The 27,440-nt window shown below is 68.4% G+C and overlaps 5 protein-coding genes across 5 annotated transcripts; 2 read left to right on the plus strand and 3 right to left on the minus strand.

Moving 5' to 3' along the window:
- Positions 1-108: 108 nt before the first annotated feature.
- Positions 109-3,911, plus strand: CHLRE_07g357350v5 (uncharacterized protein). The gene is made up of 7 exons (XM_001703606.2): positions 109-351; positions 490-587; positions 934-1,040; positions 1,485-1,586; positions 1,814-1,899; positions 2,252-2,356; positions 2,957-3,911. Exons 1-7 carry the CDS (start codon positions 308-310, stop codon positions 3,030-3,032), a joined length of 618 nt encoding a protein of 205 aa, XP_001703658.2. The 5' UTR covers positions 109-307; the 3' UTR covers positions 3,033-3,911.
- A 57-nt stretch (positions 3,912-3,968) lies between these two features.
- Positions 3,969-8,930, plus strand: CHLRE_07g357400v5 (uncharacterized protein). Its single transcript, XM_043064685.1, has 10 exons — positions 3,969-4,135; positions 4,296-4,351; positions 4,574-4,661; positions 5,008-5,132; positions 5,426-5,702; positions 6,006-6,086; positions 6,254-6,611; positions 6,816-7,512; positions 7,729-7,789; positions 8,089-8,930. The coding sequence occupies exons 1-10, from the start codon at positions 4,091-4,093 to the stop codon at positions 8,191-8,193; spliced, it is 1,893 nt and encodes a 630-aa protein (XP_042923253.1). The 5' UTR covers positions 3,969-4,090; the 3' UTR covers positions 8,194-8,930.
- Positions 8,931-8,934: 4 nt separating this feature from the next.
- Positions 8,935-14,948, minus strand: CHLRE_07g357450v5 (uncharacterized protein). The gene is made up of 14 exons (XM_043064686.1): positions 14,763-14,948; positions 14,432-14,643; positions 14,057-14,184; positions 13,741-13,801; positions 13,386-13,463; positions 13,003-13,073; positions 12,712-12,844; positions 12,334-12,491; positions 11,702-11,913; positions 11,053-11,393; positions 10,655-10,736; positions 10,289-10,362; positions 9,898-10,012; positions 8,935-9,710 (listed from the first exon to the last, which is right to left on the minus strand). Exons 1-14 carry the CDS (start codon positions 14,820-14,822, stop codon positions 9,162-9,164), a joined length of 2,274 nt encoding a protein of 757 aa, XP_042923254.1. The 5' UTR covers positions 14,823-14,948; the 3' UTR covers positions 8,935-9,161.
- A 54-nt stretch (positions 14,949-15,002) lies between these two features.
- CHLRE_07g357486v5 (uncharacterized protein) lies at positions 15,003-16,098 on the minus strand. Its single transcript, XM_043064687.1, has 2 exons — positions 15,842-16,098; positions 15,003-15,370 (listed from the first exon to the last, which is right to left on the minus strand). Exons 1-2 carry the CDS (start codon positions 15,849-15,851, stop codon positions 15,084-15,086), a joined length of 297 nt encoding a protein of 98 aa, XP_042923255.1. The 5' UTR covers positions 15,852-16,098; the 3' UTR covers positions 15,003-15,083.
- Positions 16,099-16,182: 84 nt separating this feature from the next.
- On the minus strand, positions 16,183-25,858 carry CHLRE_07g357500v5 (uncharacterized protein). Its single transcript, XM_043064688.1, has 8 exons — positions 22,435-25,858; positions 21,661-22,212; positions 21,083-21,448; positions 20,003-20,968; positions 19,033-19,764; positions 18,648-18,796; positions 18,084-18,471; positions 16,183-17,900 (listed from the first exon to the last, which is right to left on the minus strand). The coding sequence occupies exons 1-8, from the start codon at positions 25,447-25,449 to the stop codon at positions 17,172-17,174; spliced, it is 6,897 nt and encodes a 2,298-aa protein (XP_042923256.1). The 5' UTR covers positions 25,450-25,858; the 3' UTR covers positions 16,183-17,171.
- Between the last annotated feature and the right edge of the window lie 1,582 nt (positions 25,859-27,440).

The following is a 27,440-nucleotide window of genomic DNA, read 5'->3' on the forward strand; positions in this document are numbered from 1 at the left end:
ATTATAAGTGTATTTGTCGATCCAATTGGGGAATGGCGACACCACCCGAGTCGGCAAACAAGGGTTCTAGCATCACGTTTTCTCATTTACAGCAGGCAGAGCCACTCCCGTTTACACATAGTCACTGTTACTCACCAGTGTGTTTGTTGCATTTACAAAGTGCGCGAGCCCTCTGGCAAGCGAGCACGCCGCTGTGCGCAGACTGCACACTCGCGACGCTTTGACAGCAGCTGACTGTCCAGTGTCTAGATTAGTGTCATCTATTTGAGCTCATATATTACCGCGTTAATCGGACGAGCGACTGAACATGGCCCTTGCTTCGCGGACTTCCTCCGCTGCCGTCGTCGGCCGGTACGCCGCAGCCCCAACTGACTCTTAGACTCACATGCGGACCCCGAGCTGTTGTAAATGGGCTCGCGCACAAACGTGCCGCGGTGCACGATCACCAACGTGACGCCGAGTTTGGTGACGCTGCTGTGGCAATTGTAGGTCGACGCGGAGTGCAGCTGTTGTGCCTGTTCGGTCCATTGCTTCTCGCTGCCAAGCGGCGCGCCCGGCGCGGCGGGCGTCCGTCGCTGTCCGGGCTAGTAAGTGGGGTGGGTGGGCGGGGGCAACGTGCCGGGGGTTAGCGGAGATGCGGCGAACGGCCGCACTCTTACACGCTCAGCCAACACAGTCGGAGGGCCGATACTCTACACAAGAGGGGTAGCTGGCTACACCTGTCAGTGTAATGCTGCGAGGTCCATGCATGCTTCCGGACAAGCCAGCCAGCAACACACAGCTGCAGCGGATACCGTGTGCGGCACTTCCCGCCAAGGCACCACAGCCACGCATGCCCTTCATATCCCTCTCTTACTCATACACACTACTACATACAAGCTCCACACACGTACCCACCAACCATCACCCCCGCCCCTGCACCCCCCCTCCCAGGCGACGAGAACGGCTCGGTGTCGGTGCGGCGCGCCACGTACGCGGAGCTGGAGTCCATCCAGTGCGACCTCAGCGCCTTCCCCGGCGTCAAGTTCTTCCGCATCGAGGTGGGGGGAGGGGGGCGACTGTGTGTGTGTGTGTGTGTGTGTGTGTGTGTGTGTGTGTGTGTGTGTGTGTGTGTGTGTATTTGAAGGGGGCATGTGGGCTGTGCTGCTGCCGCTGGCTGGGTGCACTGACAGGGGGGGGGGGGGCAGGGCCAGCAGTGCCTCTGGAGGGCCAGCAGGGGGTTTGGCCTGCTGCTGATGCGGCGCAACCACCCAGCCAGCCACCCCAGCCCGGTGCCTCACACATGGCTGTTGGGGTGGTGCCTCCGCACAAGCCATATACCAGCTGTGTGGGCAGCTGTATAGGCAGCTGTGGGCAGCTGGCGGCACCTGCCGCGGCTGGCCCTCGCCACGGCATGCGGGGCTGTAGGCTCGGGCTATGGGGCATGGCTGAACCCCCCCCTCCCCCAACCGCCCCACCGCCCCACTGTCCCGCTGCCTGCTCAGGCCATCTTCCGGCCGTGGCGCCTGCCGTTCGTGATCGACACCCTGTCCAAGTACGGCATCCGCGGCCTCACCAACACGCCCGTCAAGGGCGTGGGCGTGCAGGTGGGGGACTGCCAGAGCTGAGCGGGGGGCTGCTGGGATGAGGGGAGCGGGCTGCGGGTCTCCGCAGTGGCAGGTGGCAGCGACACACTTGGGGCAATAGGGCAGTGGGGCAGTGGGGCTGGCCAAACCGCCTCCGTGTTTGCAGCGGTGCTGCTGCTCTTCCCTTCCGCCCCGGGTGTGTCGCCCGCTCACACACTAGCTCGCTCACTCTGTACCTTCCCCCTCAGGGCGGCTCCCGCGAGCGCTACGCGGGCACTGAGTTCGGTCCCTCCAACCTGGTGGACAAGGAGAAGCTGGACATCGTGGTCAGCAGGTGGGGGGCCGGCAGCAGGGGGGGAGGGAGGGGGCGGGGGGGCCTACGTATGATGAGAGCAGCAAGAGGAGGCAGCAAGCCCGGGAGGGGGGCTGGATGCAGGGGCGCATGCGGAGGCTGCTGCGCGGAGGCTGCTGCGCGCTGCCCGCCTCAACTGAAGGGGATGTCGTGAAGGCTGTGCAGCGGCCGCCGCAGCCCCTGCCCGTACCGGTACCACACCCCGCGCCCCAACACACAGCCCAACACGCCCTCACCTCCACATCCTTTCACACGCCCCATCTCCCGCCAAACACACACGCACGCGCACACACACGCACGCACACACGCACTGGTCTCCCCCCCCCCCGCACAGGGCCCAGGTGGACGCGGTGGTGCGGCTGGTGGCGGCCAGCGCCTACACGGGCGAGATCGGCGACGGCAAGATCTTCGTGCACCCCGTGGCGGAGGTGGTGCGCATGTGAGTGGCGGGGGCCGGGGGAGGGAGAGGAAGACAGGTACAGGGCGGGGATGGGGCAGGGGGCGGGCGGGGGCGGGCGGGGGCGGGCGGGGATGAGAGGCCAGAGCGGGGTGGTGACGCCCATGTCCTAGGCAAGCTGGCGCACCGAGGGGAGGGCTGGAGACGGGAATGCTGGCAGGCCCAAGCGGCCTGGTACCCAAGTACCCACCTTATTGGTGTGGGCGGAGCGAGGGCAGGAACAGGGACGGAGTGGGGGCGGGGCCAGGGTGGGCGAGTGCAGGTGTCGCGGTCAGGTGGGTGGTGGGGTGGGTGGTGGGGTGGGTGTGCACCAGGCGCTGTGAGAGCTGTGGCGGGGCCTGCAGTGCGGTCGGGGGGAGAGGAGCGGGGTGCGGGGCGGGACAGGGCCAAGGCACCCGCTGCCATCTGGCCACACACGCCGTCACCGGGCCAGACCCCGCGTCCTCGTCCCCTGCTCGACCCGCCACCCCCTTGCCTTCGCTTGTCCATTTCGCTGACTGCCGACACCCGCCACACCCGCCCTCCTCTCTGGTTGCTAATCCCTCGTTTCTGGCCCCCCTCTGTGTCTCCCCCTCGCCACAGCCGCACTGCCGAGACTGGGCTGGAAGCTGAGAAGATGGAGGGCGGCATGGAGGACATGATGAAGAAGAAGAAGTAGAGCGGGTGGAGGAGCTGCAGGCGGAGGCGGGGGGGGAGCTTGAGGGCGGGAGCAGTGGTGGAGGAGGAGTCCGGCTTGAGCTAGAGGTGGACTGGGGGACTGGGGGGCTGGGGGACTGGAGTGGGAGGCGCGTGCAGCATACTGCACGTGTTGGGGTGAAGGGGGATTGGCCGCAGGGTGCACGGGGCGGAGACTGTGGCGTGGGGTCACTGCGGCGGGTGCGGGCGGGACTCGAGCCGATGACTGCGCTGGAAGCGGCGAAGGTTGGGGCGGCAGGCAGAGCTGTGGCGGCCGTGCAGGGCGCTCGGGGCAGTGGTGGGCCGCTTTGAGGAGGCCGGCACGCGGCAGGCCAGGGGTGGGACCGGGTGCGTGTGGGCGCAAGCGCGCAGGCCGCTGGATCGATGGGCGTGCCGGGGCGGATCTTGCATCAGCAGCGTGGGCGTGTGCTGGAGATGGGCGTGTGTGCAGACCTCGTCAATCAGTGCTGTAAATACAGGACACCGGGTCTGCTACTGCGGCTACTGCGGCGTGGCGGAATGCACTGATGAGCTATAACTGTGAGTACCGCTGTACTGCTTGGGTTTGCGTAGATGATGTAGTGGGCAAGGCCAGTCCTCGCGCGTTGCGACTTTTAAGCTCGCGGTCTTAGTGCGGCAATGGCTACAACAGGCGGCCAGGTAGGGCCAAGTCAGCAGTCTCCGCCCAGTGCACGAATACCCTGTGCAGGAGGTCTTGCAGGTGCGAGCAGCACATCACTGCAGCCACTCCCACTGCGCCGAAGGGCCCGTGGTGGCGTGCCGCCCGTCGGGGGCCGGGTGCCCGTGACGCGTCGATCTGTCACGGGTCGCATCTTGCACAGCCCTGTAATACTGAGCTTCGATGCGGAAGCGGGCTACCTTGACCAATCAAATAAACACCGGCTCTGTGGGCTGGTGTATGGTTTGGCGGCTTCAGGCGGCTTACACGTGTTCGGCGGCCTCGGCATCGGCGGTGAGGGCGCTGGCCGCTCGCGACTGAGCTCGCAATCGCACCCGACCGCGAAAGAGCGGAGCGGCGGGATGAAGCTGACTCGCGCGGAGTCGTTTGAGGAGCTGGGGCTGCAGGTGCGTGCGTGCGTGCGCGCGAGGTAGGTCCAGTGCGTCCCGGGCTTCGGCCCGCTTCGGCCGATCCCAGGGCCCCTGCCAGCGCTGTGTCCGCCGTAGCTCTGTGCCCTCGGCCCCCCCTTTACTGGAGGCCACCATTCCCCTTTCCCGTCTGCGGCAGCCTAGCGCCGATGTTGAGGAAGTGCGGGCGGCTTACAAGCGACTGGCACTGCAATGGTAGGTGAGGCAGAGGGCAAGGCAGAGGGGTGTGCACGTGCCCGAGCCCAACAGCATGCTCGCAGCAAGCCCGTGCTTGCCATTTGGGCCGGGGCCCCGTGTGTCCTTCCGCAGCCACCCCACTCCTCATCGGCATACACTCGCTCAGCCATCGCTCGCCCCCCCCCCTTGTGAGTTAACCCCTCCGTTGTCGACATGAACGGCCCGCCCCCCACCGGGCAGGCACCCCGACAAGCACCCTCCCGAGGCGCAGCAGGCCGCCACCTCCCGCTTCCAACGCATCAGCGCTGCCTATGCCTGCCTCAGCCGGGTGCGGGGGTGCGGGGGTGCATGTGCGTGGGTGGCGCCGCAACCGAAGGGCTTAAGGCGATGTGACAGGGCAAGGGAAGCGTAGTCGGTGTCCCGGGAAACAAGTCACGCCCGGCCCAGGCGCCGGTGATGCATGGAGGAAGACACGTCACCCGGCGCCACAGACTGCCCGAGCCCCCGTTACCAGTACCGCGAGGGCTTGAGAGGTCTGGGTTTGCCTAGCGTGCGCCGGCTCCAGGGCACAAGCATGTGCAATTGTGCATGCTCACCTGCTGCGGCTGAAGTTGTAATCCCTTGCATCCCTTCATCCACCCGGCTATCCATCCCCTGTCCTTGCCGCGCCACAGCCTCTCCACGGCGGCCCCGGCGGCACGGGCGGGTACGACCAGGGTGACGACGACGACCCTGGCGACGGCTTTGCCGAGTTCATGGCGGCACAGATGCGGATGCGCGAGGCCGCCATGTTTGCAAGGTGGGGGGCCAGCTGCGTGCCTGTGGTGGTGTGGGAGGTTGACTGATAGAGGCGCGGCCCGGCACTGGGGTGGGGCCAGAAAGTGAGCACGCAGGGCACTGTGAGGGAGGCCACAGTCGGGTGCGGCTGGTTCGAGCCGGCAGCGGTGGTGCGGAGATGAGGTCGTCATGCGGTGATGGCGGTGATAGATGCCGGATCGAGGTGATGGCGGGGTGCGGCGGGATACCGTGTATACAGCTGCGCTGCTAGACGGCGAATGAGGTGCAGACGCCCGGACGACGTGCCCCATGCAGGATGTTCGGCGGCGGGCGGGGCCCGCGCTTCCCCTTCCCCTTCCCGCCTTTCTTTCCCTTCGGCTTCCGTGCCCGGCCGCAGCCGCCGCCGTGGGCCCGGGGCGGCAGCTATGGCTATGGCAGCGACAGCGACAGCGACGACGGAGGCTGGAGCAGCAGGGCCCGGGGCCGGCCCCACAGCCCGCCGCCGCCGCCGCCGACGTCCAAGGAGGGGCTGCAGGAGCGGTGGCGGCGGGCGGTGCTGGCACCACAGGCGCGGCCGGCGGCAGTGCGGCAGGTGCGCGCGGCGGTCCGTTGGCTGCTGCCTGGTTGTGGGTGAGGTGGTTGTGGGTGAGGTGGTTGTGGGTGAGGTGGTTGTGGGTGAGGTGGTTGTGGGTGAGGTGGTTGTGGGTGAGGTGGTTGTGGGTGAGGTGCCGGCAGCTGGCTCATATGAGCATGAGCATGCGGCGCCGTACTCATGACAACGACACAGCACCACACGCCACGCTGACCCGCACTCCCCTGGCTCTCCCCTGGCTCTCCTCCCGTCACCTGCCGTGTGCCTCGCTCCCCGCGGCTGCGGCGGCGCCTGACCTCGCAGGTGGCCTCCGGGCCCTCCTGGCTGGAGGTGGAGCTGGGCGGACTGCCGCCGCCGCCAGCTGACCTGAGGCGGACTCGCAGGGTGGGCAGCTGGAAGGGGGACCACTGGGGTGTGGCAGCAGGCCTTGAGCGCATGCGCTATTGGCTGCGTGACCTGACCTGGCGTCTCCTGACCTGACCGCGTGCCCTGCCCGTGTGTACCGTATGCGTCCGCCTCACGCACGCACGTGTCCTGTGCCCCCCCTGCAGTCGGACCTGCCCACGGGCCTGGCGGTGCAGTACGCATCGCGACCCCTGCAGCAGCGACAGCAGCAGCAGCAACAGGACGACGGAGGGCCCGGGGGAGAAGGGGCGGCGGCAGCGGCGGCAGCAGAGGAGACACTACACAGCGGCAGGCAGCAGCGGGGCGGCGGCGGGGGTCGCGGCAACAAGGCGGGCAGCAAGAGCAAGGGGGGAAAGGGGCAAAAGCGGCACAAGGGCGCGGGTGCTGCTGGTGCTTCTGGTGCTGCTGGTGCCGCTGCGGGTGCGGGTGATGGTGGTGGCGGTTGGCGCAGCTGGGACAGGGCGGAGGTGCTGTCGCAGATGCGGCTGAGCGGCCTGGACCCAGGTGGGTTAGCATGGGGGTGGGGGCTGGGGGTCTGTGAGAGAGCTGGGGTGAAGCCGCATGTATGATAGCATGAGTGTGTGAGTTTTGACTTTACAGTGTGCAATTGTGGCTCCCGTGTCCCATCTGACCCACATGCACGCACTCACACAAGGCCGCTGTGGCCCCACCTGTGCGCACCCGACACACACACACACACACACACAGGCACGGTGTACGAGGTGCGTGCGCGGCTGTGTGTGACCCGCACACACACCTGGAGTGACGCGGACGAGTGGAAGCCCTGGGGCGCAGTCGTGCTCATGACCACGGCGGGGCAGGCGCCGGCACCACCGCAGACAGCGCCGCCGCAACAGCCGCCGGCGCCACGGCCGGTGCCGCCGCCTGCTGGTGGGCAGCACGAGCCGCAGGAGGGCAGGTCGGGTCCGGCGCAGGGGGCGCAGGAGCAGGAGAAAGAGGAGGCGCAGGAGGAAGAGGAGGAACAGGAGGAAGAGGAGGAGGAAGACCACGATGACGTCTTGCGGTGGTTCCGCATGCGAGGTGGTGCAGCGGCTGCGACGGCAGCGCAGCCAAAGCGTGAGCGCGCGCCGCCGCAGAAGCCGCGGCCTCAGCCGCCCCCACCGCCGCCGCCGTCCCAACCGGCGCCGTCAAGTCAACAGCAGCGGTCGCGTCAGGAGGAGTCGTATGAAGAAATCGATGCGGAGGCCGTGGAAGAGCAGGCGGCGAGGGCAGCGGGGCGCGCCTACCCAGGCGGCGGCGGGGCACATGCCGCTGCCTATGCCACCAGTGGCAGCGCCACCACTGCCGCACCGCCTCCGCTACCGGCTCCGCCACGGCCGCCACCGGCACAGCAGCAGGCGCACCCCCAGGCGCACCCGCAGGCGCTGGGCAACAAGGATTGCAGGCACGTGCGTCCACGACGCGCACCCGCGGAGTGCCACCTGGAAATGCTTGCTCGGCCCGGCCTCGGCCCAACCCCCCACATCCACCCGCACGCGCTGCTCCAGGCACTGCACCACGTCTCCCACTGCCTCCCAAGCCTCCCAAGTGTCCGTGTTAACCGCCGGCACCGACCCCGTCCGCTTGCCCCTGCCCCTGCCCCTGTCCCTGTCCCTGCCAGGCACTGGCTGGGCAAAGGCCGCTGCTTCATGGGCGGCAAGTGCCACTTCAGGCATGACCCGGTGCGTGGGGCCTGGGTGGGGCCTGAGGAGTGGCAGCTGCATGCACTGTGCGTGTGCGTCCATGGCGGCATACCCAGAACCTGCCTGCGGTACGGGGCGCCAGGAACAGCATGCTCACACATGCGTGTCAACTCAGTCACGTGCCGCTAGCTAGCCATCCTGGTGCCGGTGCCTTAGACCTCGGCCGATGACCCCGCTTGCGCCTCCCCACGTGCTGCACCCGGACCCACCACCACTCATTTTATGCCGCTTCGCGCGCCGAGGCACACCGCACCGCACCGCACTACAACTCCCGACAGGACAAGCGCGGTGCCGCCAAGAGCGATGCAGCGGCAGCCCCGGCGGCAGCGGGCGCAGAGCAGTACGGCGGCGGCGGTGGGGCTCACCGGGTGCACGGGGAGTAAGAGGCGCCGCCCCCCTCCTATAACTTCGGCTCAGGGGCTTCCGGGCTCTGACGCCGACGGGGCCTGGCTGCCGCCGTCGGACTGGAGCCTGTGGGAGCACCTGCCAGTGGGATGGGGGGAGGGCGGTGGAGCAGGCCTGCGAGGGCGGGGCGGGGCGCTCTCGACTGAACGGCTGCCGGCCCAAGGGCGGGAGCGGCCGGGCGAGTGGGGCGGCACCTATGGCGGTGCAGTGCAGCCGGGGAGTCGAGGCCTGGTCGAGGCGGCGGCAGCGGGCAGGGGCCGGGGTTGGTAGTAGTCGTTGCTTGGAGGGTGTGCGAGGGTGGATGCGGGATGAGGGCTGTGCTGCTGTCTTTGAATTGTTTACGCCGGCAGCAGCAGCAGGCGCCCCCGCCTCAGCCTCAGCTTGTGACTCCTGGCACACGTGCGTGCGGGTGTGTGATGGGACAGGGTTTAGGCAGGTTGGCGAGGTCCCGTAGTGTGCAGCTGACGCCCATACCCCAAGCAGACAGCAGACAGTTAGACGTGCGTGCGGGGTTTGAGGCGGCGGGACGTGTGTTGCGGTGCGGAGCGTTAGTAGTTGTGTCAGGTACTGCGTGGTGGTGATGGTTTTCACCATTCCCAGTTCGCTGCGAGCGTGCGGGGCGGGAGTCTGCGGAGGCGTGGCGATGTAGGCGACTAGTGCTGCACTGCTACTGATGCAGCGATGGCACTCGCCGTAGCCATCGTGGAAACGCTTTTAATTGTGACAGAGCGTTACAGTGCGGCTCGGTTTCGTCCCCACCCCAGTGCTTGTAGTCACGCCACATACACATACAATGCGCTGCACACCACGCCAACCTGCCCATTACCCTGTCCCACCGCTCGCACTCACAGCGGTCGTGTCCGCTGCTCAGCCCCGCTGCAGCCGCTGCGGCCGCGTGCTGCCGCGCCCCCCGACCGGTCAGGCACCCAGCACTGCACGCCCTACCTCACACCGCCGCCACAGCCGCCGCCCCCGGGTTGCCCAGGCGCTCGGCCAGCTGCTCTGCACACCGCATCTGGATGTAGATGGCTAGACCGTCCGCCCCCACACCACCCACACCTGCGCCCGCCCCCGCCCCCGCGCCGTCCGCCACCCGCACCAGCCCCTCCGCCCGCAGTCGCGCCGCCGCCCGCTGGCTCAGCGCCGCCACCGCCGCCAGCTCGCGCCGCCACTGCGCCGCCGTCAGGCGAGCCCCCGCCCCCGCCTCCGGTTCGTCGTCCTCCGCGTCCTGCCGCTCGGCCTCCCCCGCGCCCTCATGCGCCTCTGCCCGCCGCGCCTCCTCCTCCGCATGCCGCCATCCTGCCGCCGCCAGCGCCGCCACCAGCAGCGGCAGCCCCACGCGGCCCGGCATCTGGCTGTTGAGCCGCATGCAGCGCAGGCCCCAGGCCCAGTGCCCGCCGCCGCCCTCCTGGCCCTCCTGGCCGCCCTCCTGGCCGCCGCCGCCCTGGGGATCCTGGTCGCCCAGCAGGTAGCGCAGCGCGGGCGAGGCCAGCACCTGGTGGGGTGGGGGGGTGGGGAGGGGAGGTGAGGTGAGGGGGGAGGCCGAGTGGGAGCGGCAGGGTGAGATGCTTGGGATAGGGTGGGGTGGTTGATGGCGCGTCGGGTGGGCACATGAAGAGAGGGCGGGCGGGCGCGAGTCCCGCTACCCTGTACGGTGTACGGGACCAGTCCGGCACACCCACCGGCGGCGGAGAGTCCTTCACGCCCCCATCCATGTAGTGCGCCGCCAGGGCCGCCAGCGCCGCCACACCGCCGCCGCCGCCACCAGCACCCGCGACCGCTGCACCGGACAGCTGCCTGCAGCGTGTGTGACAGCAGGACGTTGGGGGGCAGCCGGGTGAGCATGCGTGCATGGTGGTGCAGGCCGCGACTCCCAAGCCAAGTGAAGCAGCTGACATGTCCATACCGGTACATATGCCCCGACTCATAGACATATATATATATATATATATATATATGTGTGTGTGTGTGTGTGTGTGTGTGTTAAAGAGCACAAGGAAAACATTACGCGTAGGACAGTGTGTGTGTATGTGTGTGTGTATGTGTGTGTCCACCCCGCGGCCCTGCACTCACTCCTCCGCCGCCTCCACCACCAGGTAGCTCAGCAGCCGCACACAGCTGGCGGCAGGCAGGCAGGACAGCAGAGCCTGGGGGAAAGGCGGCGTGTGTATGGTTGTGTTTGTTGATGGCTGGGTCGGTGGGCAGTGGGTTGGCACGTGTGTGCAGGGGCGTGCAGGGACACCAGCAGCGCAGCAGACACAGCAGGCGCCGCATCCCTCGCCAGTGGCATGTACTGGCAGACATAGCCCCTGGGCTGTGCTGCCCGCTGTACCTGGTGTTCTACTCCCCTTCCCCCACTACGCAACCCCTTGCACCCTCCCTCCCTCCCTCCCTCCCTCCCTCCCTCCTTCCCTCCCTCCCTGCCTCCCCCCCGCCTACCTGCACGTTGTCAGGGTTGCCGTACACGGCCTCCTTGCCCACCACCTTGGCCAGCCGCCGGTCCATCTCCACCCGCTCATTGCTGCGGCGTGAGTGTGAGTGTGTGAACGCGTGTGTGGTTGTGCGTGCTTATGTGTATGTGTGCATCTGCGTTGACTCATGCGCGTGTGCCGGTAGTGGTGGGGTCTGTCACGGTGGTAGTGGAGAAGGCCGGACGGTGGCTGGGTGGGGCGGGGCGGATGGTGGTGGAGGGGGGCATGCCCCACTGGCACGTGCCGGGGCCGCAGCGTGCACAGCACCCAGCTGATCTGAATGGCTCACTCGCACTCCCGTCCCCGGCCTGCCTTCCCCTTCCCCCTTGAGCCACCCCCCTCTGCCCCACGCAGCGCGCCACTCACTAGGCCACTGCCGCCGACCGCCGCCGCGAGTAGCCGTCCGCCGCCTCCATCGCCGCCAGCCCGCCCGCCAGGCAGCCCAGCAGCCGCCCAGCCAGGCGCCCCACCTCGCCCGGGCCCCCCGCCACCAGCAGCCGCGAGGCCACCACCGGCGGCACCGCCACAACGCCCCCAGGTCCGCCGGGCCTTGCCCCCGCGCCGCTGCTGCCATGCCCGCCCGGCAGCGGCAGCACCGCCCCCGCCCGCGCCCCCATGGCTCCATACACGGCTGTGGAGGCCAGCAGCCGCACCAGCTTGGGCTTGGCGTTGGTCTCGTACTGCCAGCCCAGGTTGAGGTCCGCGGTCTGGGCAAGGCCAAGTAGGGAGTGGGGGAGGGTGGGTGGGCGCCGTGGACACAGGACGCGAGGCGCATTGGCAGCATTAGGTGGCAGGGAGTGGGCAGCGTTTGCCCGGTCACGAATTCCGGTGCTGTGCGGCATCCGGCATTGCAGCAGCACCGCCGGCCCCCACCGTTTGCTGTCTCTCATCCCCATCCCTAACAACAGGTGACTGCCTCGCGCCTGCCTTGCCCCTTACTGGCTCACTGCATGCTGAGAGCACCCCCCACGGCTCTAAGCCCCAACCCCCGACCCCCATCCCATGCGGTACGCACCTTGAGCAGCCGCAGCAATAGGCTGCCATCCACCGCCGCCCGCGCCTCCGCCTCCTCCGCCTCGCCGCCTGCCTCCGCGGCCTCCTCCGCGCGCCCCCTGGCCCCCAGGCTGCTGTGTGCCGCCTGCAGCCGCACCTCCATGTCGGCACACAGCATGCGGACCCAGTAGCGCAGCAGCAGCAGCTGGCCCACGTCCCCGCACTCGGCCGCGTCTGGAGGGGAGGGGGGGGGGCAGGGCGAGGGGGATGGCGGCGGTCCTCTTCAGGGCAGGTGGATGGAAGAAGCAGAGGTGCGCTGATGGTGCTCTGTGTGTGTGAGTGTGTGTGTATGTGTGTGTGCGTGATTGTTTTAAAACGGCACGCAGATGAGACCCGCCCAAATGCCGGATCATTTACGGATACCCATCAAGCACCAAAAGGATGAACACGCCGACTGCTCTTTTGTAGCCATAGTTACCTCCGCTCCAAGTGCGCCATAAACGTGTTTCGTGTTTCATGTTTCGTGTGTGTGTGTGTGTGTTTGTGTGTGTGTGTGTGTGTGTGTGCGGTGTGTGTCACACTGCAAGGGGTGCTCAACCCGCAAGTACACCCCGCTGCCCCCTGCTGTTGCCTGCCCAACTTTCCCCTGCTCACCCTTGTCTGACGCCCGCGGCAGTGCCGGGTGCCCGGCCGCCTCCACCGCCCGCGCCACGCAGTTGTGTGCGCCGCCCGCCAGCAGCATCAGGCCACGCAGCTGCTGCAGCCCGCGTGCCAGTCGCGGCAGGCCACACAGAGGAGCGCGCGTCCAGGTGCTGCGGAAGCACCAGCAGGGGCGTGTGTGTGTGTGTGTATGTGTGTGTGTGTGTGTCCGGTGGGACAGAATCATGGGAGCGAGGGGCGAACGGCAACAGGCGGTATCGCTGTGACAGGTGCGGCAGCAAGAAGGGTCATGGCTCACCGCAAACGCAGCAACGCGCCTATGCAGCGCCCATGCAGCTCCCAGCCCGCTGCGCCCAGCCCGGCCGCACTCACCCCGACACCGGCTCCCACAGGTCGGGGTTCACCTCCAGGTGGGGCCGGCGCGCCGACCCCGCGCCCCCTGCCCCACCACTGCCCTCCTGCTGCTCCTCCTCGTCCTCCTCATCTCCGCCTTGGTCCCCAACACCTTAACGGCATCGGCAAGCGGGACATGAGGGGTGCAGTAGCAGGGAGGAATGCGGGTGGATGCCAAGAGCCGGGGACCAGAGCACGTACCGCAGGCGGCAGCACCACCCAGCTGCCACACGCAGCTCCCCCTGCTCCCGCCCCCCTCCCCGGCCTCACCTGGCTCCGGCGTGCCCCCCACCCCCACCAGGCGCACGGGCGGGTGGCGCTCCAGCAGCCGCTCCAGAAGGCTGGGGGTGTGGGGGAACAGGTGTGGGGGAGGAGGTGGTGTAGGGGAGCGGGAGGTGGGGCTCAGGGCGCGGAGGCAGGCGTAGCCTAAGGAGTGCGGGGACAGGTCGCGGGGGCGGCGGCACAGCTGCTTCCCACTGGCACCCGGTGCTGGCGGTCTGGTCCGGGGTCCGTTTGGGGGCGCGCCCATGTGCTGAGACCCCTGGACTCAATTCCCACTAACCGTATCACGACAACCCGAAAACCCAGTACATATTCAGTTGTTACGCGCTTTTGTGTCCCCCGTGGATGGCTGCCCCCGCCCGCCGCCCCACCTGAGCGCCCTGGCGGACAGATGTGTGCGGTGCGCCTCGGCGTTGAGCACCAGGTGCATCAGGGCCTCCTGCACGTGCCTGGGGGGCAGGGGGGGAGTGTGTGTGTGTGTTGAGGGGTGGGGGAGCCAGAGCGGAGGGGGTCAGGGGCGGCTGACAGGGCGGTCAGGCGGGCGTGGTGCACCGCGGGCCGGCAGATGCAGGTGCGGGTGCGGGTGCAGCTGCGGGAGGCAGAGGGTCGCGGGCAGCCACCTGCCGAGTCTCCCTACGGGCCTGCGGGCCTCCGGGCCGGCACAAGGACAAACACACCCTCTGCAGTCTGCACCCACTGCGCCCCCCCCCCCCCGGCGGCACCCACTTGGGCGCGGCTGTGTCGGGCGGCAGCAGCAGCGGCTCCAGCAGGTCCAGGCAGTGGTGGCCTGCAGGAGGAGGGGGGGGAGGGGTAGGGAGAAGGATGGGGAGGGAGGGTGGACGGGTAGGTGGGGGGGGAGGGGGGAGGTGGATGCATAGGGGCCGGAGTGATGAGCGTGGTGGTGGTGGTGGTGGTGGTGGTGGTGGTGGTGGTGATGAGAAGTGGTGACTGGGCCGTGTCTGGTGCCTATGACCCAGTGCCAGCAGGCGGCGTCACTTTCAAGGTGCAAGCCAGGTCACCGGTCCCCTCGCACATAGCTCACCGTTCTCCTCCCAGACCCTCGCCGCCTCCGCCGCCGCCGCCGCCTCCGCGCCGGCCAGGGCCTCCTTCACCGCGCCACCGCCCGCGCCGTCGTCGTCGGCCGCCGCACCGCCGCCGCTGTTCCCCGCCCTGCAGACCCAGACCCACACATCACGGCTTAGTCACGCCTGCTAGTTACCGGTAGCACCTGTGCCTGCAACAAGGGCAGCTGTCCACGCGGCCATGACACCAGGCGTCACTTGAGGCGACACACCGCATGACGGTGAGTCGCCCGCGCACCCGCAGTGCCATGGAAGCGCAGTGCCGTGTCCCACACCGCAGCCTCACGGCCCAGGACCCCACCTGCCCCCACCCATACAAAACCCCAGTGCCCCACCTGCGCCGTTCACTCCGCCGGGCGCCTGCAGCTGAGGACCCCGTGCCACCGCCGTCCTCCGCATATCGCTCCAGCAGCGGGCTGGCGTTTGCGTACTTCTCGTAGAGCTGCCACACCGTCTGCAGCGCGGCCTCAGTCAGGACCCGGTGCACCTGCTGCCGGACACCGTCCCCGCCCCGCACGGCCTGACGCTTCTGAATCTTTTCATTGCGCTGCGACAGCAACGGGGCAAGGTTCCGGCGACCGTCGGTCAGCTCGCAGACAAGGTTTGGACGTTGAAGAATTGAGCGCCAACTTCAGCAGTGCTCTTGGCAAAACCGCAGAACAATACCTGCTGCTCCTGGATATTGTTAAAGTTTGTAGCTCGCGTTGATTTTCGCCGTGTCGACATTTCTGCTTTGGCGAAAATTTGAAGTTGACAGAGTTCACCGGCACAGCCTATGAGTAAGTTTGCCGCAGCAGTAAGACATCTAAGCTATATATGCGTGCTGTGTTTCGAGGTCGAGACGTTGGTAGGGATGACAGCCAAATGACAGCCAGCCGCACGAGGCCTTGCCAGCCCCCCACCACAGGCCACCACTAGCGGACCGCCATGCGATCCATGGAGCGTGCCCCTAAGGGCGTCAAGTGACAGGGGACGCAATGTACAGTGTTAAAATGCCGAGCACGAGAGGAGGCTGGTGTAGAAGTGGCGACTGAAGTCTGAGTATGATCTGAGTGCCAGAGTCGTAACAAACGTTGGACCAAAGGTACTGCGGATGCTGGCGTGCGCACAACCTCCAGGACCGGTGACCGGGTCGGGGTCGGGGTCGGGGTCGGGGTCGGGGTCGGGGTCGGGGTCGGGGTCGGGGTCGGGGTCGGGGTCGGGGTCGGGGTCGGGGTCGGGGTCGGGGTCGGGGTCGGGGTCGGGGTCGGGGTCGGGGTCGGGGGAATTGGAGTCTGGGGAAATGGGATCCAAGGGACGCAAAATCGCTCGTTTTCGCCCGCGCAGCTTCTAAATACTTACGTATTTATGTAATATTATTAGCTGGGCCAACGCCCTGTCAAATTGCGAGGGCGCGCGCGGACTTCCCCCGCGTGCCTGCATCTCGGCCCCGCACCCTGCCGAACCAACCCCCCCCCCAGCACCAAAACCCGTCATACCGTCCCCCACCGCGAGATACAGACTCCACTATATATAAGTAAAATGTGATCTGGGTGCCGGTGCTGGGGGGTCGGGGCTGTCCGCCTGGACGTCGGACGGTTGGACGGCGCGAAGTAAGTTCAAGTTCGCCCTTGCGGCGAAACCGTTCAGCCTTACACGTTTTGCAAATATAAGAATAACATAGTCTCAGCTTCATAGGTCTCACGTTGTGGGGCAGCCAGCACGGCACTAATAAGGACAGGTGCTCGCACTCGCAGCTTACGCGCCTACGGGCATCCTGACAAATACATAAGTGCTAAGATTGAAGCAATCTACGTATCTGATAGTTACCTTGGACCAGCACCAGCCTGTGCGATGAAATCGGCCAAAGAATTGTCTTTCTTGAGGCATCGGACACCATTCTATGCGTTAGAGTGCGCTAAATATGGTTTAGCCTCAGTTACTTTCGTGATCGAGGTTCCCTGGCTCGAGTCGGGTATCGGAACTTTGTCGCTGGGGCCTCTTCTACCTTGTGTACAATAGCTTCGTGTAATGGATGGCTTAAATAATGGCTATGTGCAGTCGGCGGGGGCCGGGAGCGTGTGTTTGCCAACTTGACAGGGGCCCCCCCTTTCTGAAGTGTATAGGTGCGCCGCGCCCCCTGCGGGGGCCGGGGCACGCTAACCCCCCGCCAGCCCTCGCCGACCGGTAAGGCAGGACGGGCACGTGGATGGCAGGGAGACGCATACCTACTGGCAGCAAGGGGCAAGCGCAGCTTGAGATGCCGATTGACCGCGACACCTGGCACCGCACGTCGTACGAACTGCACGTACGGTAATTCCCATAAGCTCGCCTCACTTGCGGGGACGCGACCAGTAATTCCTGTAAGCACCGGCGCCTGCGCTCCTCCCTACGTCTGTCACATTCTGTTCGAGCCTCTCTGTACGGTATGGCAACCTGTGGCCTTCATTCAGCGCGACAGTCTCTCACGCCGTCATTCCTTGGCCGCCTGCCGGAGTGCACTCCCCGCTCTCACACCAAGACCTCCCCACCACCCGCCGGGTTCGGCATTTGCCACACGGCGCGCCTTGAAGCCGACACGCCAACACGCAGGGGCCTGACGCATCAGCACACAGTTCCCGAACCATGAAGGCATCAAGCCCAAAGGCCACCCAGCGCCCCCTCCACCACAGCGTCCATGCTGCGCTCACTGGCAGCAGGCGCCACAACGGGACAGCAGAACCTGGCACGTGCTTCAGTACGTAGCATGTACAACCACTCATAATCGCCCGCCTGTCGGCGCGCCTCGCACCTCGCACCTCAATTCATGCCCATGATCGTGCATGAATCAAACTCCAATTATATATGGTCCCGCCTGCATACCGTAGCGTCCGTTCGTAGTAACCTCCGTCTCGAGTCTCTCATAGTCTCATGGCCATGGCACATGGCGCATGGCATATGCCGCCGTAGTTATCATTGCATGCGAATCCACCAGCCCTATCCTGGCTGTAATGCATTGAGCCGCATTGAGGACCTTATTCAGTGTGTGTCTTGCACCCGAGGTCTATCACGCTTTCGCCTGATCCTGTAGTCTACTGCCGAGCAGGTGGCCCGCCTCTACTCTGACATCCCGTCCTCCGCCTCCGCCGCCTCCACCGCCCCACTGCTGACCTCGCCCACGTCATCCCCACCCCCCGCACGAGCCACAGCCCGCTGCTGCGGATGCCGCACCGCGCCCCCGACTCCTGCTGCTGCCGCCGCCGCCACCGAGGGGCCCTCACCGGCACGCCGCACCTTGCCCGCGGCACCACCTGCTGCGCGGCCGCCCGCCCCGCCGCCGCCACCGCCTGCACCGCTAGTCTGAGCCTCGTCGGCCTCAGCGCCACCCTGGGTGCCCTCAGCGCCGGTCGCGGCCGCGCCGCCAGCCGTGATGCCACCTCGTGCCCCCTGCTGCTGCTGTCGCTGCTGCTGCTGCTGCTGCGGGCGCTGCTGTGCCTGCTGTGCCTCTGGGCGCCGTCCGCCACTGGCCGCCGAGGCCGCCCCGCCGCCCGCCTCACTGGCCTCGCCGTCGTACTTCCGCTCCACCTTGCGAGCCGGCCGCCCCGCGCCACCACCCGCCGCCGACGTGGTCGCGCCGCCGTTGCCGCTGGTGCGGTAGTGCGGCCCCGCGCCGCCAGTGGCCCGGCTGACGCCCGCCTCGGAGCGCTCCGGCTGCGCGCCCCCTCCGGCCCGGCGGCTGAGGCCGAAGCCCCAGCCGCTGGCCATGGACTCGGTAGCGCCGGTGTGTGTGCTCATGGTGAGGCGGTTGCTGCCGCGGTTGCTGTGCTGCTGCCGGGGGGGCACCGTCTACAAGGGGATGGGGTGGGGTGGGGTGGGGGCAGTCAGCAACACAGCCATATAGGGTGGGGGCAGTCACACCGGACAGGGACAGAAACACGCGGTGTGTGGTGGCGGACCGCAGGAGACTGCAGCAGCACCATTATGATAAGGCAGAGGCAGGAGCGCCCCCCCCCCACTTTAAAGCCGCACCTTGAATGCGGACGGCTGCAGCATGCGTGTGGCGGCCAGCAGCACCTCGGGCCTCACGCCGCCGCCCATACCGCCCGGGCCCAGGCCGCCCGCCACACCCGACGCCATGAGTGCTGCCGCGGCCGCCGCAGTGGCGGGGTCCAGTCCAAGCGCCACAGCCGCCGCCGCAGCCATGGCCGCCTGGTTGGCGCCAGCTAGCGCAGCCGCGCCCTGGCCCGGGGCGGCTCCCGGAGGAGCCCCGCCGGCGGCAGCAGCAGCTGCTGCAACGGCCGCTGCCTGCTGCTGCTGTTGCTGCTGTTGCTGCTGCATCATGTACTTCTCGCGCTTCTTGAGGGGCGGCAAGGGGGGCGGCGCACCGCTGCCCGAGCCCTCGCCGCTGCCGGCAGCCCTGCGGACACGGTGAGCGCCAGGACCACACACTGTTAGCCCAGGAAGGCGAGAGCAGTAAACAGCCGGGCAGGTTGCAGCCCCATACCTGGTGCCCTGCCCCGTACCTGCCTCCCAAAGCTGCCTCCCCCATGCAGTCATGCCTCCCCGATGCACCCCGCACCACACCACACCCACCTGGGCGCAGGCACCAGCGACTGCACCAGCTGCATGTGCGCCGCCAGCGCGTCACCGGGCTGCAGGCCCGCCGTCGCCGCCGCCGCCGCCGCCTCGTCGTCGTCGTCCTCTTCGTCGTCCTCCACCACTGCCGGCGTGTTGCCCAGGGCCTGCGCGGCAGTAGCGGTCAGGGCGGTGTCGCGGTGTGCGCAGGGTTGTCGGAGCCGCACAGCGTGCACGGGCCACAACAACGCACCAACAGGCCACGCCAGTCGTCTACACCCTTCCTCCCTGCCCTGGACCTGGGACCTGCCCGTCCAGGCCCGTGTGCAGGTGGGGCCCGCAACAGGTCCTCCCCGCACCTCACGCATCCACATCCGCCCTTTCCAACCCCACCCTTGCACACCTGTGGGTCCACCAGCCCCAGCTCGCCGAAGGCCGTGTTGGGGTCCTGCCACCACTTGGTGGGGCCCACAGCCGGCACCGGCACTGCAGCAGAAGGCGGCGCCGCTGGAGCCCCTGCCACACCCGGAGCCCCTGTCTGCAGCTCCTGCTGCCCCTGCGCCTCCAGCCCCTCCGGCTGGGAAGCGCTGGGCGCCTGGTCCTGCGGGGCCCCCGCCTGCATTTCCGACGCGGGCCTCGGCTGGTGCGGCTGGCCCTGTCTTGCAGCCGCAACCCAACCCACATCGGCGCTGGGGCCGCCGCGTGCCGCCGAGGGCGCCGCCTCAGCCTCCTCAGCGCCCTGCCGCTGCTGCGGCTGCGACTGACGCTCAGGCGGCTGCTGGAGCGCGCCGGTACCTGTGACCGCCGCGGCACTGCCGCCGCCACCGCCCACGACCCGCTCCGTACTTGCAATGCGCTGCAGTGAGCCCGGCCGACTGCCCAAGCCTTGGCTGGGCGCCTGTGCCTGTGCCTGTCGGCTACCGACAGCTCCAGCGGCAGGCCCCGCAGCCCCAGCCGCCTCTGCCGCTGCTGCTGGTGTGGCCGCTGCAGGCTGGGCGGCAGCGGGCTGGGCTCCGGCTCCGGCTCCGGCCACATGGCGGGCAAACCAGGCCTCATGTGGGTCGATGGATGCGACTGGGCGGGGCACTGGGATAGCGGGGGCGGGCACTCCGGGCGGTCGCAGCACTGGGGGCACCTGTGATGAGTGCGGGGCGGCGGCACTGAGGCTGAGAGACTGAGCAAGGTTTCGCATACGGCACTGCAACAGCAGGTTCGTACACGGTACTGCAAGAGCAGGTTCGGTTCAACGTGGTGCATGGGGTTCCACACATCAAGCTCGAGGCACAGCAAAGCGGTCATGCGGGGCGGCGCACGAGGTACGGCACCCGGGGGGCAGGTGCCCTGCGGAGCAGGTCAACCCCCGTCAGGCCTACCTTGGTCCCACCGGCTCCCACTCCCGCCCCCTGGCGGCTGGAGAAGAGCACGGGCAGTGCGGGCGGCAGCACTCCGCCAAAGCCGCCACCAGGAACCGGCGCTGCGGGGGTGGGTGCTGGTGCAGCCGCTGACTGCGGCTGCGAGGTCCCAGCCGCATCAAGATGCGGGACTGGGGCCGCGGCTGACGGCCCTGGCTGCGGCATAGGCAGCGGCGGAGTGCCAACGAGCGGCGGAGGCACCCCTGGCGGCCTCACCAGCGGTTGCGGCTGCTGCGGCTGCTGCAGCGGCCCCCGCGGCCCGCCCGCTGCCACGGCCATCGGGGCGCCGCCGGGGGGTGGAGCGCCCGGTGCACCGCCCTGCAGCGGGCCGCGCGCAGGCAGTGCCCCCAGCGGGCCTGCCATGCCGGGCGGCAGCTGCCCGTGCAGCGGCATGGCCATGTGCATGTGCGGCGGCAGCTGCCCGTGCAGCGGCAGGTGCCCGTGCTGCGGCATCGCGGGTCCGGACCACTGGGGCGGCAGGTCCATGTGCAGCGGCTGACCGGGCTGCGCCGGGTGCGGCGGGGCGCGGAAGCTGCTGCCGGGGCTGCCGAACGCCCCAGCGCCCGCCGTTGCTGCCGCCGCCGCCCCCGCAGCACCCATGCCGTGTGGCGGAGGCCCCACGGCGAGCCCGGCTGCGGCTGCGGCTGCGGGCGGCATTCCGCCCAGCAGCGCGTGCGGCTGCGCCAGCCCAGGCCCCGCGGGCAGTGCGTGCGGGGGCAGTCCGAAGGCGGCTGCGGGGGAGGGTGGGTGCATGTGCGGGTGCATACTGGGCGGCGGCATAAGGAGAGCTGACGCCTGTGGCCGCTGCGGCATGCCGTGTGGAGGAAAGGGCGGCAGCACCTGGTGCGGACTGGGCACCGCCGCCGCGGCCCCGTCGGGCAGGCCGAGCCGTGTCGCAGGCTGGGCCGCGTGAGGCGAGGGGGGCGCCTGCAGGCCAACACACGAGGGCGTAAGGACGCAGCAAAAGGCCTGCCGAGACGCACAGCTCCTGCATTTACACGAGCGATTCAGCTACCTATTGAACTTTTCATAACCACTCACCGCTGTGGGCTGTTGCCGGAAGGGGCCCGCCTGGCCAACTGCCGCTGGAATGCCTCCATTCGGGCCTCCTGCCACACTGCCGCCGCCACTACCGCCGTTGTTCCGCTGCTTCTCTGCCGCCGCAGCCGCCGCACGTGCAGTCGCCTGAGCCACCACCTTCTGTACCACCGTGGGCTGCTCGCTGTCCGCCGGCCCCTCGTCGCCGTCCATCAGTGTGTACAGCTTGGAGGCGGCGGGTCGGACCACCGCGTTGCCGCCGCCACCCAGCCCGCCGCCGCCACCCACCATGGTGGCTGCGGGCCGCGGTGCGGGAGGCGGCGGCACTGCCGGCCGCACCAGCTGCTCGGGCGGCACAGAGCGCAGCACCTGCAGCGGCGAGGGGTGAGAGCGCATTGACTCCGACCAGTGGCACTGCATTGCATGTCTGCATGTGTGCCTGCCGGAGCAACCACCTAGTGCCACCCGGAGCCACCTGGGCAGGACATGGGCCGAACCCGCCACGCACAAGCACAGGAAGCCCACGCCCCACGACTACACGTACACGCCATGCCACATCCCGCCCCGCCTGCCTCGCTCACCCTCTCTCTCAGCCCCCGCGGCAGGTTGAAGAGCAGCTGCATGTCGCCCAGCAGCCGCACACGCAGCTCCTCGCGGCTCAGAGGCGGGGCGGCGGGAGGCGGCGGGGCTGCGGGCGCCGAGCGCTGCGCCCCGTGATGTGGCTGCGAGGACGTGCCGGCGCCGCCGCCGTACCCGCCGGCTGCCTCCACTGCGGCGGACGCCACCACGGAGCCCGCCTGGGCCTCGTGGGCGGTGGTGGCGCTGGTAAGCTGGTAGCCCGCCTCCGCCGCACCCGCCACCGACGCCAGGCCCGGCCGCTGCCGCTGGTGCTGCTGCTCGCCGGCCGCCACACCGCCGCCCTCCTGGCTCTCGGGCGTGGCCGTGCCCAAGCCCATGTGCGGCTGCGGCGTCAGGGGCCGCTGCTGCTGCTGCTGCTGCTGCTGCTGACCGGGGGCCGGGGGCGGCGGCAGGCGCAGAATGGGTCCGGCGGGTCCGGCCCCCGCAAAGCCGGCCTCCATGCAGGCGGCCTGCAGTCCCGCCGGGTCCACCACAAGCATCTCCGACCAGATGACCTGCACGGGCGGGCGAGGGGAGCGTGTGTGTTTATGTGTTGAGAGGGTAGCCTGGCATATGAGCGCCGAGCGCTTGACGTGACTTGGGCACACAAGCGAAGGCCCTCGTGGAACAGCGCGCGGGTCCAACGGTGCGCAGCACCACTACCTGTGCCAGGCCCGGCCCTTCCCTTCTCCCGTTCTGCCCCCTCTCTCCCTGCCGGCTGCCGCCCCATGCCTCACCTGTTGCACCCGCGCTATCTTGTGCAGCTCGCCCAGCTGCATCACGAACACCGACTGCTGCCGCATCAGGGTGGCGCGCACAGCGCCGTACAGCGGGTCGCCCAGCAGGTCGCGCAGCGCGGGGCCGCCCGCAGGGGCCGGGGGGCCCGGCGGCGGCGGCGGCAGCGGGCCGCCAGGACCCACCGGCCCCGCACCCGGCGGGAATGCAGGCGGTGGCGGCATCATCATATGCCCGCCGGGGGGTGGCGGCGAGAACATGGGCTGCTGGTGCTGCTGGTGCTGGAGCTGGTGCGGCTGGAACTGGGGAGGCAACTGCGCCTGCTCGCCCCACGGCTGCGGTGGAGCGGCCCGCAGGCTGAGGCCAGCCGCAGCAGCTGTCACAGCGGCCGCCGCTGCCGCTGTGGTCCCGTCATTGCCCCTTGTCGGGAAAGCAACCCCGCCGCTCCCGTCTCTACTTCCACCTCCTGCCCTGGCAACGCCGTCGTCTGCACCTGCCGCGCCGACAGCCGCCTCTGACGCCGGCAGTGGACTGGCGCCCATGCGGCCGCCCTCCCCCTCCCCCTCCCGGAAGCCGCGGCCGCCTGCCTGCATGCCGGCTGGCCCTCCCTGGTGCTGCTGCCTCTGGGAGGCCGCGCCGCGCTGCTGCGACTGCGACTGCGACTGCGAGCTGCTGGAGGTGAGCGGCGTGTCACTGCACTCCGTCTCCGACTGGCCCTCGCCCTCGCCCTCCGCCTCCGCCATATCCGTGTCCGGCTCCCCGCGGCGCCCCGCCTCCCTTCCATAGCCGCGCACCTCGCCGCGGCCACCGCCCGCTGATCCAGCACTGCCCCGGCCCGCCTGCTGCGCCTGCGTCTGTGCCTGTGCCGCGGTGGGCGCCTGCGTCTGCTGCCAGCGCATGTCCACCTGCATCGCGTCAGAGCCGGCAGCTGCGCCGCCGTTCGACCCCCCCTCAGCCAGCTGCACGTCCCGCATGCCACTGCTCGCATTCTCACGACTGCCGCTGCCGGCGTCCGACGTGCCAGAGCGGCCCGCGCGCTGCCTCTGCTGCTGGCGTGCGTCCTCAGCCCTGGCCGCACGTGCCGCCGCGACCTCGTCCGAGAGGCTGCGCCGCTGTGCCGGCGCCCCCAGTGTGGTGGAGCCGCCGCTGCCGTTGCCGTCCGCGCCGGTCACGCCGCCGCCGCCGCCACTGGCCAGGCCGCCGGAGGTCTCGCTACCATCCAGCGGTCCCCCCGGTGTGGCCCCGGCGGCTACGGCCGCGGCCTCCAGCGCCTTGGCACAGTGCGGAGGTCCCACCTCCTCCTCCTCCTCCCAGTCGTCACGCCGCCGCTTGTAGCCGTCAGCCCTCACGCCGGCGGCGCCGGCTGGATGAGCTGGGCCGGCAAGCCTGCGGCCCCCACTTGGAGGGGACCCGGTACCGCCGCCCCCCAAGGACTTGTCGTATTGGCGCGGGCTGGCCGCCTCCGTCGTGCCTCCGGCGCCCGGTGGGCTGCAGCCCGCACTGGTGGCGCCGCTGCTGGCCTCCGTGCTGCCCTCGGTGACGGTGCTGTAGGACTCACCCGACGTCTGCTGCACCTGCGGCGCCTGCAGCTGGCGAGACGGCTGTGGCAGCGGCTGCCTCTGCTGCTGAGGTGACGGGGGCCCATGGCGATCGCCACTCCCTGACCCGTTGCGATAATGATCGCCCGCGGCAGCAGCGGCAGCAGCAGCAGCAGTAGCCATGTCGCCTACCTGCCTACTGCTTTCGGGCTTGACTGCAGGCGCCTGTGCAGCCGGCGCAGACCTGGCCATGCCGCCTTCGGCCTGCGGGGGTGGCAGCTGCAGCGACGGAGAGCCCCCTGCTGCCACTGCAACGGGGCGCCTCACGAGTGATGGCTGCGGCAGTGCATACTGTAGGGGCTGTTGCAGTGGCGGCTTGTGTCCCGACAGCGCTGGTTGCTGCTGCTGCTGCTGCATGCCGGCACCCAGCATGGCGCCATTGAGGAAGGCGCTGGCGGCGGCAGGCGGCAGGCCGGGCAGCAGGGCCTGCTGCTGCAGCTGCTGCAACTGCTGCAGCTGCCACTGCTGCAATAGCGCCACAGCGCTGTCCCCACCGCCTGCCGCACTGCCGCCGCCTGGACCCAGTGCCATGTGCCCCGGCGGCCGCCCGCCTCCGTACGGCACCGGTAGCGGCACCTGAAGGCCGCCCACGCCCGGCACGGGGCCGCCGGGGCCACCGAAGAAGGGCGGGCCCGCGGCGCCTGGCTGCGGCATCCCAGGTCGGCCGGTGCTGGCTAGCAATGGTGCCGCCGCCAGCGGTAGCTGCCCAGGCCCCATAGGCCGCATGCCCCCTGACGGCACGCCGTGCACGCCGGGCGGCGCGAGGCCTGGCACGGGTCCCGCCACACCGCCCGCCGCCATGAGGCTGCTGAGCGCCATGAGCGCCCCCGAGGCCGCGGCCGCCTGCTGCGGCGCCTGCACCAGGCCCGGCAGCTGCGGGTAGCGGCCGGGCATTTGCGGGAATGACGGTGGCAGAAGCTGCATCTGCCCGCCCGGCCCCAGTGACAGCGAGTTCTGCGAGGTCTGTGACGTCCCTGCCGCCGCCGCCTGAAGCTGGCGGTGCAGCTGCAGGTGCTGCAGCACTGGGGAGATGCACGGCGCCACACCGCCGCCACCCTGGCCAGCAGCCAACTGCAGCCGCTGCTGCTGCTGCTGCTGTTGTTGCTGCTGCTGTAGTTGTTGCTGTAGCTGCTGTGTCTGCTGCAGTAGGTACTGCTGGAGTGCCTGTTGGTGCTGCTGCGCCGCCGGCGCTGCCAGCGGCAGCTGCGGCTGCGGCCCTGACAGCATGGCGCCGGAGCTTTGCAGCTGCCCCAGCATGGCTGCAGCCGCGGCGGTTGCACCCGCTAGGCCCGGGGCGAAGACCTGCGGAGCACCCGCTGACTGCCCCAGGTGCGGTCCTGAGCCGGCAGGGAGCCCGCCTTGCGGCTGCTTGGGTACCGCGAGCTGCGACTTGCCCACTGCGCCTGAGCCAGCAGGCATCTGATTATCTGGTCCCATGTACTTCAAGCCAATCCAGCTCAGTTTCGCAGTCCCGGAGCCACAACTGGCGTCAGAGAAGCCCGGGTCATCTGCAGGCTTCCCGCGCCTCTGCGCGTATGTCCCTTAATTTTGTAGATAGTTGAACCTCTTGAAAAAGACTTATTCTTTAATCAAGAAGCCGCGCCAAGGAGCGTCGAGCCCGCAGGAGCTGACCGGACAACAATTTGTGCGGGCAATTTTGGGCACGGTTCAAGCCACTCCTAGCGCTGTGGCTACACCAGTGTTCAAGGAGCTACCAGAAGGCTGCACTGCAGACTGCGGCGCCTCAGAACGGCCGCGACAGGCGAAAAGACACACAACGAAAGCGACCCCCACTACCTAGCGAAAGGGCGATCTGCAATAAGTGCATGGTATCATCAGGAAGTGAAGGAAGGCTGGGCGGAGTCTGTCCAAATATCTGCTGGCAACCCGAATCGCAATGGGGTTTTTGGGCATTTCTGCTACGCTCGTCCCATGCGTCAGCTGGCTGCCCCCGCGCAGCCCTAGCAGCTGCTGGTCTGCGCTCCCCAGTGCCGCAACCAGTCACGTGCCGCATGCTGCATCCTACCTGTGCTGGGCGCGTGGCCACGTGCGTGTGCCTCGGGCTGGGGTTGACTGGTTGAGGGCAACTTCGCCCACCCAGGATGGGGCCTGCCTATGGCAGAGTCCTGGGCGTGGGTGCGGGACTGCGGGTGATGTGTGGACATGGATGTAACTGACGAGGGCTAGCCGAGACGGTGTTGTCATCGGCTACTCATCGCGGCAAGTACAAACGTGAAACGTTGGTAACACTGTGGGGCGCACGGACCTCTGCAACACGCTGGCCTGCGACGGCATGGTCAGGCATGGTCGAGATGTATGGCACTCTTTCCATGTTTGGAGTGCCACCGTTCCTGGATATTGCTGACCTGCGTACCTTTGAAGACAACCCTCGCAGCGCCTTTTACTCCTGCTCCTGCTTTGCTGCAACTTTCCTGTCGCTGGCCAGGTGATAGCGGCGGTGTGTGATGGGCAGGAGATTGCATTGGTTGGGTATCGGTCAGCGGGTGGGCGGGCGGGAATGTCCATCAGCCCGCCTCAGCAGCAATGGCTGCAAGAGGGTGGCCGAGCAACTGGCCTGCGGCACCTGTGACTGTTAGGGCACCGGGCAGGTGTTTACCTTGTACATATACATTAGCGCGGGTTCCTGCACAATGCGCGGGACACCCTGGGCCTGGGCCTGGGCCTGGGCCTGGAGGCGGTGCTGGCTGGTGCTGGAGGCAGCTGGGGATGCGGCGGGACGCCGGCAGTGGGCGGCGGCACGCGCCGCGCTGGTGCAGGCTTACAAGCAGCAGGCGGCGCGGGCGCTGGGGCTGGGCGCTAGCGCCGGGGCAGTCGGGGTGAAGTCCTGCAGCGGGCGTCGGCGACCCGCCAGCTCGCCTGCGATTGCGAGGAGCCCAGCCGTAAAACTTGTGGCCTACGCCAGGGGATGCGGACGAGCCGCGCTAAAAAGAAAAAGGTGAGGGGCTGCGAGCTCGGAGTTTACAGTGCTGGTGTTGCACTTGGATGCCCGTGACGCCCCATATCGGCGTACAGCTGACGCGCCCTGTGCATGTGCGCCCTTCGCATTGCATGTCGCAGAAGGGTGTGGTTTGTCCTGTTTGTCCTGTTTGCGGGGTTTATTATGGTGCCTTGCTGCGTGTTGCCTGCGTACCAGACTGCAGCCAAGCCCACGTAGCTCTCTGCATTCATGCCCACATGGCCCATGCCACGTGCAGTACCGCCGGGATGAGCCATGCAGCCATCGCGCTGTCATCACTATTACGCGGCCTCCCCGATTCCAGTACTTGCATTGCCACACGTATTCATTCCTCCCCATTTACATACTTGCTTTCCGCTCCGTCCACTCCGCCTCCATAGTTCCGTTCCAGCCCGCGCCAGCCCCAACCGCAGCGACAGCCAGCCGCCCAGCC

Source organism: Chlamydomonas reinhardtii, chromosome 7 (genome assembly GCF_000002595.2).
Source record: "Chlamydomonas reinhardtii strain CC-503 cw92 mt+ chromosome 7, whole genome shotgun sequence".
NCBI classification, from domain to species: domain Eukaryota; kingdom Viridiplantae; phylum Chlorophyta; class Chlorophyceae; order Chlamydomonadales; family Chlamydomonadaceae; genus Chlamydomonas; species Chlamydomonas reinhardtii.